At 35.9% G+C, this 16,913-nt stretch overlaps 1 protein-coding gene across 2 annotated transcripts in view; it reads left to right on the forward strand.

Moving 5' to 3' along the window:
* The window catches only part of LOC140744754 (max dimerization protein 4), a 372,173-nt gene that overhangs the window by 293,155 nt on the left and 62,105 nt on the right, over positions 1-16,913 (forward strand). For both annotated transcript variants that reach the window (XM_073076403.1, XM_073076402.1), the window contains exon 4: positions 12,093-12,207. In XM_073076403.1, coding sequence (XP_072932504.1) covers positions 12,093-12,207 — 115 coding nt within the window. The remainder of the gene's footprint in view (positions 1-12,092; positions 12,208-16,913) is intronic.

The following is a 16,913-nucleotide window of genomic DNA, read 5'->3' on the forward strand; positions in this document are numbered from 1 at the left end:
TTCGTCCTGAGAGTTGTAACTAAAGTTGTTTTGATTTTTGTATAATTTTATTTCTTAACTTTATCTAAAAAAAAATCCTTATTTCTACTACTTTTACGAGTTTATTTCTTTTACGAGTTTGTTTATTTGTTTATTTCTACTATTTTAAGGAGCTACACACTCCTACCCTTCCGTTAATATTGTGCAGTAATTCCATCCGCGTTTCAGTAGCGTTACGCGATACGTTATCGCGGTCAATTTACCAATAAAGGCTCGGCCCATCAAACCGGCGAAGTCGTGATTTTTTTATAGCAATATCACCCATAAATCGTATTTGTCGCAACGTATCCGTGTCGTCGGCTGTAAACGCGCTCGTTATCGTGATTGCTTACTTTGTACGCCTCCTTTACGATTTACGACTTTTGGAACTCTGTACGTTCTCTACTGAAATGTTTTGTTTACGTGTGTCCATTTATGAGGATGTGTTGTTACTTATGTAGCTCTGTCTCTCTCTAACACTCGGTATCTTCATCTTCTGTCTCGCCACTTAGTATAAACTTGTACGCATTTGTGAGTATTATTACTAACTACAATTTACAATATGTCAAAAATATAAAATCTATATTTTTTTAATTTTGCATGGGCCTCCTTATATACGAGTAGTCGTAAAAAGTTTCACCAATTTTGATTAGATTTTCACGCTATATTGGAAGGCTCTATAATGGACTACTACCCTACGTTGATACGTAGGCAGCTACGGATCCATAAACGTAAACGTAAACGTAACGATAACGAAAAACGTAAACGTAGATTTAAAATACCTTACAAAGTAATCATTTAATAGATATTTTATTTCGAAAACGTTACTGGTTTATGAGAATTTTATGACCGCTTTAATTGTGCAGAATTGCAATGTTACTGCTGGAACGGTTTGAATGTTGCAACTGTGGGTTGCACAGGAATTTGGTTTGTAACAAGGTATGGAGATACCCTTCTCGGTTCGACTGTAGAGGTACCACCGTCACACCTGTTTTTGTCTTATAACAAATCAATCAATCTTGATCGCTGTTACACTCTGATTTCAAGGATATTATGGGATAGTCATTGACATGAGGTTTTCCAACTTAGTTCTCAAGGACTCCAAAAAATATGTTTTGCAAAAACCCTTGCTTATATGTATGTTTACCGATGTCCGTAGTTATCTTACTACTATGTACTTACTATCATGTAGACTGTATGCTAGGTTGTATGAAAGCAGTGATAGCCTAGTAGAAAACTCGGCCTCTTGATCGAGGGGTCCGAGGTTTAAATCCCAGGCACGCACCTCTGATTTTTCAGTTATGTTCGTATTAGAAATTAATTATCACTCGCTTAAAATGGTGAAGGGAAACATGGTGAGGATACATGCATACCTGAGAAATCTAAAAAAAACATTTCAAAGGTATGTGAAGTCTACCAATTCGCACTTGGCCAGCGCGGTGGACTATGGCCTAATTTTTCTCATTCTGAGAGGAGACCCGTGCGCAGCAGTGGGATAGTAATGGGTTGATGATGAGACTGTATGCTCGTTTTCTACTTGAATTTGTTTAAAATGTACGTGAATATTTCATTAATCCAAAAATATTTCTTAAATTGACTCCTTATGTAGGATAGACCTAAACTCTGCCCAAATTATTTCCTTTGCAGATGACACAGCAGTATTGTTTAGTGGAAACAATTGGAACAATGTCAATAAAGCTGCTGAGACTGGATTCTCTGAAATTACTAAATGGTTGAATCATAACCTCCTAACGATAAATCTTGACAAAACAAAATACATTACATTTCGCGTTAGAAATGATAACCTCCCTGAAACTGAAAATTTTAGCTTAAAAGTACATAATTGCAATGAGACTAACGAATGTCAGTGTTATGAAATATCAAGAACTGATAAAATAAAATATTTGGGTGTAATGGTAGATCAAAATTTACGATGGACTGATCACATAAAATTACTTGTAGGCCGGGTTCGGAAGATTATATATATATTTAAAGGATTAAGACATATAAAGGAAGATAACATTTTAAGAAACGTGTACTACTGCCTATGCCAGTCAATATTATCATATGCCATAACTATATGGGGTGGCGCGAGCAAAACGTTGATGCTATTAATTATACAACAACATAGAAATCCATTAAACCCTGATTTACAATTGAAAAAAAGACGTGTGATTCCATATGCTATTCCATTATATAAGACAAAATTTAGTCACAGATTTTCCCCGTATCTGGGCCCCTATTTATACAATAAAATAAATAAATACACAGATATACTAAATGACACTACTTATTCATGTAAGAAAAAGATTGACAAATACCTACAAACAATGACATATACTGAAACAGAAAATCTTTTGAATTAAGAGCGAATGATACAACTAGGTAAGATCCAGTACACTCTTTTCAATAATGGAAATCAAATTGCTTCTTTACACATTAACACAGATATATGCACACACATTCACTTATACGCACACGATCATACATATATTGAAATTATTTTGTACATACATACACAAACACACACACTTTGACTCATACGCACACGTTAATACACACTTATCCATACATAATAAATTATTTATGTATATAATAATTATTATTATATATTAAAAGTACTTCACACAAACAAATATAATTTATTATAATAATTACATTATAACCTCCAATTATAATCTGTGAATTATATATGCTAACTTAAAACCGGTATGAAAACATGAAACAAATACTAATATAAATAAATAAATTAAAAATAGTATCAATTAAGTGCAACTAAAATAAACTGAGTTTTTTCCTATTATTTTACTTATACTACACTGTTGAATTGTGCAATGTGGGTACATAGAAATAAGTGAATAGTGAATAACGAGCGAGTGACGCTGTTCTGCCGTCATACAGTGCAAACTAGTACGGAGAATAGAATAACATGCCGTTTTGAATTATTCTGTATCAAAATTGTATAGGTACCATTAACCACTATGTATTAGCACTTAACAATGATGTATATCGCACATTACATTACTGCTAGATTGTCAGATAATCATTACCTAATGTACATTGCAAATTATTATAAAAAGCGGTAATATTATGTAAAATTTTTATTGATTAATAAAGATTGTTATTGTTATTGTTATTATTTCTTAAATTATTACAAAACGTTTTTAAAACCACTGATTCAAAATACTTTTCCAACGTTTTATTATTATCAAATCTGCTAAAAATACGGCTTCCAAAATAATCCTTGAAAATTTTTGATCCAATTCTCTATTATTGAACGAATATTTTCAACTTGCTCTTGCTGGAGCTGCGAATATTTTCTAACTTCGTTTTATAAACTTTCTGGTTACTAAAACTTTAATCTCATTTATCGGAGAAAGCTTTTCGCCCAAAAACGAACCACAGGCAAATGTCTCTGCATTTCCAGCTTCTCTGCATTTCTTAAAAACTGCTTTCTTGGTTATAATAGCAGCTTCAAGCAGGTGTGTTATGGTGTAAATGGTTTGGTAGGGACAAAACACATTTTTAATGGGGGTTCTAATGTAGTTCTCTCAAAAAATTACTTACTGTAGCCGGCTTTAATAATTTGTATTAAAGTTTTCATAGGGAGTACTAAAGAGCTGATTACTTCTACGTTCTATCTATTTCATTATATTCTATTTCAGAAATTAAAAAATACGTTTCTTTGCCCTTATCTTAAAAACACTTAAAAACTTCAGCAAGTGTATTTGATAAATCCATGTATTTGTATATCCTTAACCCAACTAAACCCGGTCTGCTGATATATTTTACCTCAATCGTATTATGAAATGTCTGCTAACATTTAGCCTAAAAACTTTTAGCTACCCAACCACCTATAGACACATTTTCTGCTTTAACCACATTAATCCTTAAAAACTTTTTCCACCTACATACATTTCTTCACTGCCATCATTCCAAAAAGACCCCAAAAACCCAGCGGCCTTTGCGTTTGATGAGCCATAAATCTAGCCGCGATCGCTGCCGGTAGCCGGGCTCGTAATTACGACGATTGTCCGCATTATCATAGTGGAGAGCGCCCAATTTTCGCTTGATGACTTTTTTACGAGTTTTCCAGTCGTACGTAATTTACGGCGTCGTAAACTCCGCGGCGGTTCCCCGATAACAATGTACCGACGCTGCACTGTGTTACGCCGCGCCTAAATGTCACCTGATAAGTGACGGTTAAAGTATGGGATGTATAGCGGGTTCTAATAGCACGCTATGTAGACAAATAGCGTCTGCTATGTATGCTGCGATTGTCGCTAAAACGCTGGTTTTCGAAATATCATTCCGCTTAATAAACCTCTGTGTGACAGACAAAGTACAGCGCAAGTCTCCACTCTGTAACTGTAATCCTATATGAAAATAATAGTAAATTCCTTCTTAATTTGGCTACGGTGGTTTCAAAACCACACTTATTTTATCCGTATGACAGTAGTGCTAAAGCGCTTGTGTTCCGGTTTGGTAGGGTGGAGTTAGTAGTATAGTAGTAAAGTTGTGATGAATGGGTGAGGTAAATGGTAATCAAGTGGCATTTCAATGTAAACTTCAGTGAACATAACTAAGTTTTGATAGATAAAACAATGAATTCACAAAGGTTAGTTTGACAGTTATAAATAGTACAGATTTGGTACTCTTTAATTTTAGACGTAACTCCAATCCTAATTGGGGTGGATTACAAATGTCCATCCATAACAATAACCTTACCATCAGATGGACAACATACTTATTTATTGCAATAAAAATATACACCTATTTCTGCCTAATAACAGTGTTAGGCGCTGCTGTGTTCCGTTATGAAGAGTGTGGTAAGGGAGACTTACTTTTTTTTCTTTTCCGAGGCGTTCCAGCTTAGTCCTCAGGGGTAGCGCCGCATCTGTGGCCGACCTCAGGTAGGAATATCTAGTCCTATCTGAGGTTGATTACAGATGTCCATGGGCGGCAGTAGCCACTTACCGTGGACTGCATGCTCGTCTGCTACTCCTATATTATAAAAAAATAATACAAACAATACAACAAGCACACACAACATGACACAAACACCGCGCCACAAACATAGTAATGGTTGTTTCGAATATTAACCCATACATTAGAGTGATACGTCTGAGACATTTATCGTGCTCCAACGCTCCAGATATTGTTGAGCGAGGCTCGGAGCAAACGGCACTTTCATTGATATGGAGTGCTTATGGAATTTTGACGATGATATCAGTTAGAGTGGCTATTTTGAAATGTCTGCAGCGAATCTTGCGACGTTACTTGTATAATGCTCCCTGAGATGAACTATCTATTAGAATTTTAAAGAATTAAACTTGTTATTAATAATAATTAACCAATCCAATGTTTTGTCTATCAAACATCGAAATTTGACAGTCGCTGCCTACTAGATTTAATAATAAATATAATTTATATTGATTAAAGTTTTCCTACCTAAATGAAAATTATCAACTCTACATGTTTTGAAAGTCGTATATTAAAATTTAAATGTGGTAAAAATCTATGGCGGCATTACCGCCACACCAATGTCGGTAGTAAGAGCCGTTAGTTATAAGTTAGCAGAATATATTAGCATTAAGAAGACAACACACGAGCAGCTGACCACCTACTGCGATCACAGACCTAGTCGGCATTAACTCACGACAGGCGGCGACAGTCAGCAATCGTCGGCGACAGTCGTGCATATGAACAGAAGCTTATTTATTAGCTCATTGTCGGTCGTGTGTTACTTCCCTTAATAACGATTACATAAACCGTTTTTGCAACAACGAACCGTTCTACTTCGGTTATTACGATATCACTGTTACTTTTTAAAGCAACGGATCCTAAACCGAAATCTCAAACCTTCTCAGTTCCTTTGAGACAATTCTCAGAACCCATCCGAATAAGATTACTATTCAGACGCCATTTACGAATAAACGCAAACATTCCGTCCACAATGGGATAACATATAAAAAGCGATAATAAAAGAAAACTTCCACCATTCTGCGATCTGGACGCATCGCATCACCCTAAGCAAATTTTCAATTTTTGCCCGACATTAACGCGAACTTTAGAAAGGACTTATTTTCCCCCACCTCCCCACAGACAAGACGGACTTGCATAACTGTTTCTTTGTGTTTATTAAGGGCAGAGGAAGTTGGGGCGAAATGTATACTGTAATTATTATCTCTTCGCTTTAGCGATTATTTCGTTTTTTATTTTTTCGGAAAGTATTCCGTTCTCATTATCGGGTGGTTCGTTGTGTTAAATTTTTGCGGCTGGTTTTTTATTTTAATAGTATATTAAAGATGCAGTCCTCTCGACAAATGGCCACTATGATCCTCAGATATGTGACCAAAGTACACAGAGTCGGCACATTAACCTCTTACCACTTCTAGTGGTATTTAATGAATAAAAATGTCTTACTCCAACGCTATTTTCTATAGTAACCTCCAGTATTATAAACATAATAAAAATACATAAACATGCCGACTCAAAAGTGAATTCGATAATTATCATTTAGATGTCTGCCTGGCCGAGGATCGAACCCGAAGCTCTGCATAACAGACCGGCATAACCTGCACGTATGCAGAACTACTGCATCACATAGAATACTGATGATGTAGAATAGAGAAGGCTCTCACTATGTAAACATACAAAAGTAGACAAAACATAAGTTCCTACGACTTCACATACAAGCCCCGCATACATTTCCGAATGAGATGTTTTCATTCACTTATCGTTGATTGGATTTTATTTTTGAAAAACCCCGAAAAGACCGGGAACAAAGACCGAAACAATCTCATTCGCGACCCGCATACGGTCGTATGCATTTTCCGTTTCACTTATCGTAACTTCGGAATTTCCGATTCGGCGAATTCGGCTTTTGTTTATTTTTTTTATTTGATGCATTGGCATTAGGCACGAAGTCCATATTGACGTGTTTTACGTTTAAAATAGAGTCTACTACAAGTACTTGAAGGATTTTTATAAATATATGGAAGTGGAAATCAAGCTTGCAGACCACCTGATTGTTAGACTACTACCTCCCTTGGATATCTGCAAGCAATTAGAGATAAGTTATATTACTGACTGAGGTTTGCAACATTCGTTGTTATTCCTGAGGACAAAGTTGCAACGTCTCGAAAAAATGTCTCCCTTACTTGAGTAGGTACTATAAACCATTGTTTTATTTTTGTTAGTAAGTAAATAATTTTTATTTAACTTATTTCGGTTAGCCCTTTCTGCTGATAAATTTTCGAAAATCCAAATGTTCTAAATTTTCACACACGAACCGTAGACATTTTTTGGGTACTTTTCTTTTTGGGTACCTGTAATCCCGAAATCATAAAGTTTTCTGTTTTACTTAAAAAATAAAAAAAATCTTGTATTGCATTGGACAGTTACTCGGAAAATCTTAAGCCTATACTTTCAAACATCATCACAATTTCGCAATTAAAGTACCAGTTAGAAAAACACGTCATGTAAATCTCAATAACCAAATCGGGGGCGAGACTAACAGGCTTACGTATAAAAGACGTTTAATTAACTGTTAATTTTCTCAATTTGTTCGTCCATAAAACTCGACACAATTAAGTGCAGTAAATCGATCGTCAACATATCATCATCTGAAGTGCAAGTAACATTCAAAATAATAACTTAATAATCCACACGATATTTAGATAATGTAGTATTATCTTAGTCCAGGGCAAAGTACTTCAAAAGCGTCGCCCGTCGTCGTGAAGTATCGCAACAAATAAGGCATACATACATGCGTCGATTTCCGAGCGCCCGTAGCGGCCATTTTGTTCTGAACTGTCAAACGTCAGGCGAAACTGACAGGTGTGTATCAAGTTCGCGCGCCATTACCCGCCCGCCGACGCAAAATGAAATTGTACTGCAATCCCCGTTCCGTATCGAGTTTCAGTCTACGTACTCGAAAATTTTATGAAATAAAGTCGTAGTCGTCTGGTGCCTACTTTGTTGGCGCTACTTGAATTGTCAGGTGCGCTGTCTATAAATAAGGGATTTTGTGTGTGGATGCTCTTTTTTTCGTATAGAAAAAGGGTTGTTTTGCGATGGGAAAATTGGTGTGATACACTAAATTTGGTGTGCAAGGATTTTTGGGTTAATGAGCTGTGAGTCAGGGATGTGTTTGTGTGGTGGGTACCGGAAACATAGGTACACAATGAAGAGGACATAAGAACTTAGACCCGAACAGAAACCTAAATTCACCATTTACATATTTGCTTGCTGATCATTTAATTTAGAACCGACTGCATATATTTGTATGATTACCGCCTCGACACGAGTATGATGCAACCACTAGTGTGTCTTAGATAAGTGTTTGAAAGCATTGTCCGTTTGCAAAATTAATTATACCACGTATAACACAATCACTATATGGTGACAGTACCGGTACATTTCGACCGGGGTTCCACCACCATGCCTATTTCTAGGAAGGGTGTTTCGGTGGAGGAGTGTGCATACGAGCTCTCTTACATATGCAACAACTTTCCTCTTTATAGTTAGTACAGATCTGTGATTGGCTTCAGTTAAAATCCCTGTTCTACATATAATATATGTAATTAGTGACAAATATCTATTGGAGACGGTGATCAGGTGACAGAATTGAATGTTTGTTTGTTATTTTAATCTTCAAATTATCACCTCTATATTTAAGAGCCGAATTATTGGGAAAAGGAAAACAGTTATATAAGCCGTATATTTTGTACCGGTTTCCCTATTTCGCTTCACCCAGGTACAGGAAATTCAATAAATACACGTGAGCCAGCTCACAATTCAAGTAATATGATCGGAGCGAACAGGCTAGCACATCAGCTAAATTTGTAGCTGTAGCCATATGTATTTATTGTATACTTAACATCCGGTCTCTATAAGGTTTTCAATTGATATCGTCGCTGATTGGAGGTATTTAATTTGTAACGGGAAAATGTTATATAAATGTTGCGATTCAGCTGATATAGCGTCGTATCCTCGTGATAATAAATACATAACTATACATATAAATAGATACAATATACATATTGTATATAGATAGGTACATATTTATCGTGGTCGTGTAATAAGGACACTTCGCGTATGTAGTTATATGACAGTAAAATGATTGCAAGATACTCATATTAGTAAACCGTAAGCTTCAGTTGAGCTGAAACTGAAAGATTGGTTCATATGATCTGATTATTTGAATGGATGCAGAGCAGAGCAGAGAAGATTCCCATTTGTAGCTACAGACATTGAACTTGTCAGACACGTACCGTGTCAAATAAAATATTTTTTTGCCGTACAATGTCTATTATCGTAATTAATGTGTCTACTGACTATGGTAACACATCCTCGCCGACACAGGCTGTCTGTCAAAAATATTTTACAAAACAATATCTTCTGCCTGCCACGTCTCGTGTCTGGCAGTACTGCCTAGACGTAGACGTACGTATGTTTACCATGTACGATATGTTTGCATAAAATATAATAAAACCAAACACACTCAGAAACGAAAGCGAACATAATCCTTGCTTGTATTCTCCGCGAACGCACCAATTAGTGGTTTACGCTTTATTATTTCAATTCTCCATTCACCCGCCACCCGAAATACGCCCCTACCCCATTGTAACACAGAACATAGTCCCGTAAAAAAGTTATGTCGACCCGTGCAATACTGCAATCCATTTTGTTTTATCCGTATTTTTCAAAGAATATTCTTCATCTGTTCTTATTTGTCCGGGGAATAATTTTTACCTGGATAATTACTTTGTCTCTCTGCCTCGGAGGTACGACGTTGTACCATTGTTTTGTGCTATGTATTTGCTTATTCTATTACCTTTTAGTTAAGCTTTTTATGTTATTTCTCGTCGGGTCTAGAATTAAAAAGGAATTTCTGTTAGAGCGCGGCTTATCCTAAGAGAGTTATTTCTGTTTTTCCGTATACATTTCCAGTCGGTTCTAATTATTACGTGGAATATAATTAATTAAAACCACATGTCTCTGTGTCCATATTTGTTATCCAACTTTATTTAAATATGCGGTGCATCAAGCGCTAGGATTTAAACCGGATATTAAGTACAATTTAATATAAGAGTCCTGGACCTTGACCAGTACCTTTACCATGAGTTTTTACGTTTTGACAAATATGACTGTTTTGCTATTCACGTATTTGCCCATACAAATTCCAATCAGCGCCCCTTGCATTGTATCAGAACTATAGTGTCAGTAACGTAACTTTAAATGTCTAAATTGACAAAATGGCGCTTTATGTTTTGTCTCTCTTTTTTGCGAACATGTGAGGCAGACTCCTGGTAACTCCTGGTAAGGGTACAGGACATAACCAAAATATCACTATCTATCAGTACTATCAGAGAACTAAGAATTTTTAAACAAAGAACATGAGTAACTAGTTATATATTATCAGTGAGTTTTATGAAAGTAACATGCAACCCATGTGATGATAAAGTTAGTTAACGCTACTCGTGTGCCTCTGTAATGAACTCCAAATGATTGGAGGTGGCCCACAAATGCTTTTGCTACTGAAAACTAATTTAGTAATTCTTATGTAAATGCTTTTTTAACCTTTAAACCAGAATACAACACATAACACTATTATTGTACATTTAAAGCAAAAATAGTTGCAGTGGTGCCTCCAAAGCGGATTTTCTAAGTGTTCTACCAACTTCAAGCTATACAAGAGCTTAATTCCCCTTAAAACACCACCAAACAAAGAGTTCTACCACCTTCAAGTGACTGAAAACCCTTAATAAATCTAGTGCAGATTAGAATTTGTTCGCTCCTAATGACGTAATGAAACAAATCAGCCGTAATTCGTTAAGTGCGGTGCGCGGCTCGTCACGAACCCGCCACTCGCTAACAAAGCTCATTTGTTCCGTTACTATGGGTTCTCGAACGATTGTCGATTGAAACTCGATTATACGTTCTTAATTTGTTTTTTTAAAGTTGCTTTCTATTGGTGTTTGTAGGTGGAAGGAAATATAATCTAGTTCTAAGGGTAATTTATAATTAACAGCTTTAGTCCTATTATTTTTGAAGGTGATTACATATATTACATGTAGTGAGCAATTACCATGAGCTTAACACATGTATAGACAAAATTTATTTATTACATCTATACCGTTGTAAAAATATAGTACTAGTCAATTTTCTTCTTTGATGTTATGAATCAATAAAACCAGAAACCCAATTTATTTTATCACACATTGGTTATCATTGGTATGTCGCAAGGTTTAATTAAGGTTTTTGCAATAAAAACATAAAGAAACTTGTGACATGTTTCATGTATCTGTATAATATTAATTAAATAAATGAGCGACACAAATTAGTAGTTTCTCGCTCAAAGTGTGGTGGATCCGTCGCTGCCGGCTGTTCATCTCCCCGCCGGTAACAAAGCTTATTTGTATCCCTACTATCTGTTCTCGAACGTATTTCGATGTAAAGTCGAACTGAAATCAGATTACTTTTCGTTTCGTTCGTTCTAGTACTGTTTGTTGTGTAAAAGACATATGTAATAAGGATTCAGTTTATATATATATAACGTCAAAATTAGGACAACTTCGTTTCAGTGTATACTAATAATCACCCTTCATATACTAACGCAGGAGACGTTTTCTGTATTATATAGGATCGGATAGAGATTAATCAACAAATCGACAAGCGTTTGTAGTTATATAGTATGTGTTCAATATGAAATATCCTGTTTATACTGCTGTACTTTGATAAAGAATTTCGAGAAATTGTGAATCGAGACATTTCATTATCGAATTACAATAGTAGGGACACTAAGCTTTGTACTGAACAGTCTCAGAGGCTTAATTATGCTTCTTTATATGAAGTAAAATCATGTTATACTTACATTAAAACATAACATACATAATTTTAACTTTTTTATCATAAAATGGCATATTACGGTAAACTTTCACCAATTTGCACTTGTCAGCGCAACTACGGCCTAAACACTTTTCACTCCGGGATTAGACCTATGCCCAGCAGTGGGACGGTTATGGGTTGAGGACCACAAATTTAACGTTAACTTCCCTTTGTTTCAGGAGAGCACACCTCAGAAGTTGCTTGGAAAAACTGAAGGACATGGTACCTCTAGGCCCCGAAGCGTCACGACACACAACTTTAGGATTATTAACAAAAGCCAAAAGGTTCATAAAGGTAAGAGAAAATACATATTGCCTAATTTTTACCCGACTGTGAAGAGTAATGTTTATCGATCGTATGTCTCATTCTTTAGGATACCTTGCAGCCGTTTAGGCTTGACGGCTTTTAACATAAGGTGTCGTTGGATTCGTATACATTTCGGGAGCGGCCATATGATCATTTGATCAGCCGGGTTTTCGTTTTTTATAATGATTCCTTGTTGTTATATTAGACGATATATATTACAAACGTAATTATTTTAATGTTAGACCTGTATCCACGGTAATCTTAATGTGTAATGACTGGGCTGCCTTTAAGCTAGATATTTATACACAGAGTCCGTATTATTGTTCCAAATATTGAACGCGCCTTTGTCGGCATGATATATTTATTAAGATAATAATTTGCTGCTAGACTATAAATTTGGAACTACATGATACCACGTAACTCTAAATATTTGGAAAAAAAATTGAGACTTATTCAAACGATGTTCTATTTTTATTTTGACATACTTGGCTATAAATTATTGTCATGGTTAACTGTCCCTAATAATAGTCGTCCATTACCGAAATTTCGAAACATAACAATATTGAAAAACAAAGGTCAACAGCCTGTTTTGTTAAAATGGTTTTTACATTTCATATTTCGCCTCCAACAGAACCGAAGTCGAGATAAACAGTAAAGAAACCTCCGTCAAACAAAATGCAGTAAGGGGTTCACTTCCGCTTCGTACGGTTTCCGGGCCGCCACATCCGCTTCCCGAACCCCTTTCCCAGAACCCCTTGAGCTACCCCCAACCCCCTCAAAGATTTACCCCAAGGCGATATTTGTAACTGGCTAATTTAAGCACGAATTTCTGGTATTCGTTTTCTGATCTGGACGTTTTTTTTCGCCTACGAAGGATATTTTTTTGGATTTGTATGTATGTCTCATTCTTTGGCACGCTGTCAGTCCAAACGGCTTAGTGAAGTAGAACTAGCCTAAAAGTGAATTTTGACAGCTTAACTATACTTAGCTATATATACTAGCTGACCCGGCAAACGTTATGTTGCCGTATAAATAAAAAAATGTTAAGGGTGAACAACCCTTATCACTTAGGGATATGAAAATTATATAGTAGCCGATTCTCAGACCTACTGAATATGCTTACAAAATTTGTTGAAAATCGGTAAAGCCGTCTCGGAGGAGTACGGTAACTCACATTGTGACACGAGAATTTTATATATAAGATATAGTCCACCTGATGGTGAGTGGCTTGTGCCATATGTAATCAACCCCAGATAAGATTAGATTCCTACCTGAAGTCGGCGACAGACGCGCCGTTACCCTAGATGACTAAGCTGGAACGCCTTGGTAAGTATTTCTCCTGTCTCAGCGCTTAACACTGCTTATATAAGGCATAAATAGGTGTCTCAGTGGTGCCGCCGGAGTCGAACCACAAAGTGTTCTTCCATCTTTATAATTTAATTGACAGCTAGATTTCAAAGGGACAATTATATATCATTGACACGTAATGTAGTGTCAGTGTGTGTAGTGTAATTTTTTTTGGTTAGTAATATGTAGTTCTCTGTGTATCCATAGCATCCAAGATACAGTGAATCCTGGTGTGAGGCTGTGAGTGTAGAAAGCGTTATATGTTTTCATGAAAATGTATACATACCTACATTTCTATCTAAAATGTAATGTATATTTCGAACGGCGCTGCTCACTGTTCCGTTATGTTTGCGAAATGTAAATAAATAATTATTATTTACACTCCGGAACGATGTTGTTTTAATAAATGTATGTTAGTGTTTGGTAATGTAGATACGTGGTTGTGGAAATTGAAATATTCGGGTCTATTTGTGATAGGAATAGAATGTAATTAATTATAGGTTATTTGTCAAAAATATTAATTGAGAATGTATTTTTAGGGTTCCGTACACAACGGAAAAAAAATACATACATATATCTGCATAGCGGTCAAATTCAGAACCCCTTTTTTGAAGTCGGTTGAGAAAGAACCCTATTACTTATCCTCCGTTCTCTGTCCGTATGTCATAGGGCTCTATCTCTGAAAACGAAATAGGTACATGCTTGAAATTTTACATAGTATACATAACGGTAACCGTTGTAACAATATATACTAAAAATAAAAAAAAATGGCAATTAAATGGGGTTGCCATAAAGGGAACCGCTGTTCGGCATTTTTTGCCTTATATATTGAACCGTAATATGTAGACAGTTCAAATGTTTGTAAACCATATACTTGTATGCCTGTTATGATGACAAATACTCAAAATAAAATAGTCGTACAGCCGAATACGGAACCTCCTCCTTTTCTAAGTCGGTTAAAGATTAAAATGTGAAAAATGAAAATGTGGTGGTACGGAACCCTCTGTGTACGAGTCCGACTCACACTTGTCCGATCATTATGTACACAATTGTTGTACGTGAATGTTAACAATATATGCCTTTACACAGTATATGTAATGTTCATCATCATCATTATTAACAATCCATTACTGTCCCACTGTTGGGCACGGGTCTCCTCTCACAATGAGGATTAGAACATAGTCTACCGCGCTGACCAAGTGCTTTGAGATTTTTTTTTATAAATCTCTCAGGTATGCAGGTTTCCTCACGATGTTTTCCTTCATCGTTTAGCAAGAGACAATTAATTTATAATACGCACATAACTTTGAAAAATCAGAGGTGCGTGCCTGGGATTTGAACCTCGGACCCCTCGATCGAGAGGCCGAGTTTCTTAACCATTAGGCTATCACTGCATTATGTAATGTTAACAATACATATATGTACTGTGGTATATGACCGTATCACTATCCGCTACGTACTAAGCGCCGTTCGGACACCGGACACTGCTCGCATACATCATCGCCATTGTTTTGACCTTTACTGTGGATGAGTTATGTTTACTTTGAACTATAGCTCCTAATTAATTAATATATTGTTCATAAATAATATTTAGATTGAGTGTGTTACGTTTTCACTGTTTTCATTTCATTAATGTATCAAAAATATGTTTTTTAGGGTTTCGTACCCAAATGATAAAACGGAACCCTATTACTAAGCCTCCGCTGTCTGTCCGTCTGTCCTTCTGTCAGGGGTATTTATCTTAAACCGTAATATGTGGACATTTAAAAAAAAATCGTAGCATCTCAGCGTTTTCCGTAGTATCGAAATAAGCGTGATCCTTTCTATGGCTGCTATGATAAAAAATACTAAATAAATACGTGAGAATTTGGTGTAACGTGAATGTTAACAATATATGTAATATGTACACAATATGTATATGGTATGGTATATGTACGTATCACTATCCGCTACGTACTAAGCGCCGGTCGGACACCGGACGCTGCTCGCATTCATCATCGCCATTGTTTTGACCTTTACTGTGGATGAGTTATGTTTACTTTTAACTCTATATCCTATTAATATGTTATTCATAAACAAAATATTGGTTTGTTACCTCTTTCTCTCTCTCTCTCTTTGAGAAAAGATCAAAAGATGTTGTATTTTTTATTTCGCCCATCGTCTAGTCGTTAGAATGCTTCATAATTACGTGGAGTATTGTTTTGTAAAACTTGAATATTACCTCTCACACATTATCCAAAAAAAGTCATTTATTTTGAAATACAAATAGACAATTGACAGATTTAGTTACACGTAAAACTTTATAACACACTAGCTGACCCGGCAAACTTTGTACCGCCTCAAAATCTATTTATCAAATATATTTCATACAAAATGTAGCCTATGTTACTCGTGGATTATGTAGCTTTCGAATGGTGAAAGAATTTTTAAAATCGGTCCAGTAGTTTTTGAGCCTATTCATTACAATCAAACAAACAAACAAAGTTTTCCTCTTTATAATATTAGTATAGATATATTATAATATTATAAATAAATATAGACTACAGATATGAATATACGGACGGACAGCGGACCGGTAGCCATTCATCAGATCTATTGTGTGGAGCTTCCGTTGTACGCAGATGTTGATGTTTGAAACAACACAGCTTCACTACACTGTAACTATAACCCTTTTGGTATCCCACTGTTGGGCACAGATATCCTTAGGAAAGGGAGGGGTTTCATTACATAGTTCACCGCGCTGTTCAAGTGCAGATTGGCATAACACAACTTTGATTTTTTTCCAAAAATAATTCTTAGAAAGGAAATCCTCATAACGTTCTAGTTTATCGTTATATCAAATGATAATAAATCGTATCACTGAAAGACACATAACGCTGAAAGAGGTACATGTCTGGAATCTAACCTCAGACCTTCAGATTGAGAAGCCGAGTTTCAACCACTAGGTATTCACAGCATTTTATGCTGCTACACTCACTACTGTAGGTCGGTAGGTACATATATGCTTCGACTACACTTTGCATTTCATAGTGTGAACGTAGCCTTACATCCGCAGGAAACCGTCGGAGGTTTTCCGGGTGTGACTGTTTACGAGAACCTCCGACAATATTCACACGAAATTCAAGGAAGGTTTCGGTCGTATAAAAGCGGAGTCTTGCCGCGTCAGGGGAAAATATTAAAAAATACTTCTTTAATGTGGACTTACGAATGTGATCTCTATATTTTCTTTTCAATAATAGTACGCATACACATAAACACACATAGAACACAACCACAAACACAATAGAATAACATTGACGCATAGAAAATCATCTGTTTCAATTAAATATGCTTTAAAAATATAATAG

This window comes from Epargyreus clarus, unplaced genomic scaffold (assembly GCF_041222505.1).
Source record: "Epargyreus clarus isolate Ecla_fem2 unplaced genomic scaffold, WU_Ecla_fem_2.2 ptg000009l, whole genome shotgun sequence".
NCBI classification, from domain to species: Eukaryota; Metazoa; Arthropoda; class Insecta; order Lepidoptera; family Hesperiidae; genus Epargyreus; species Epargyreus clarus.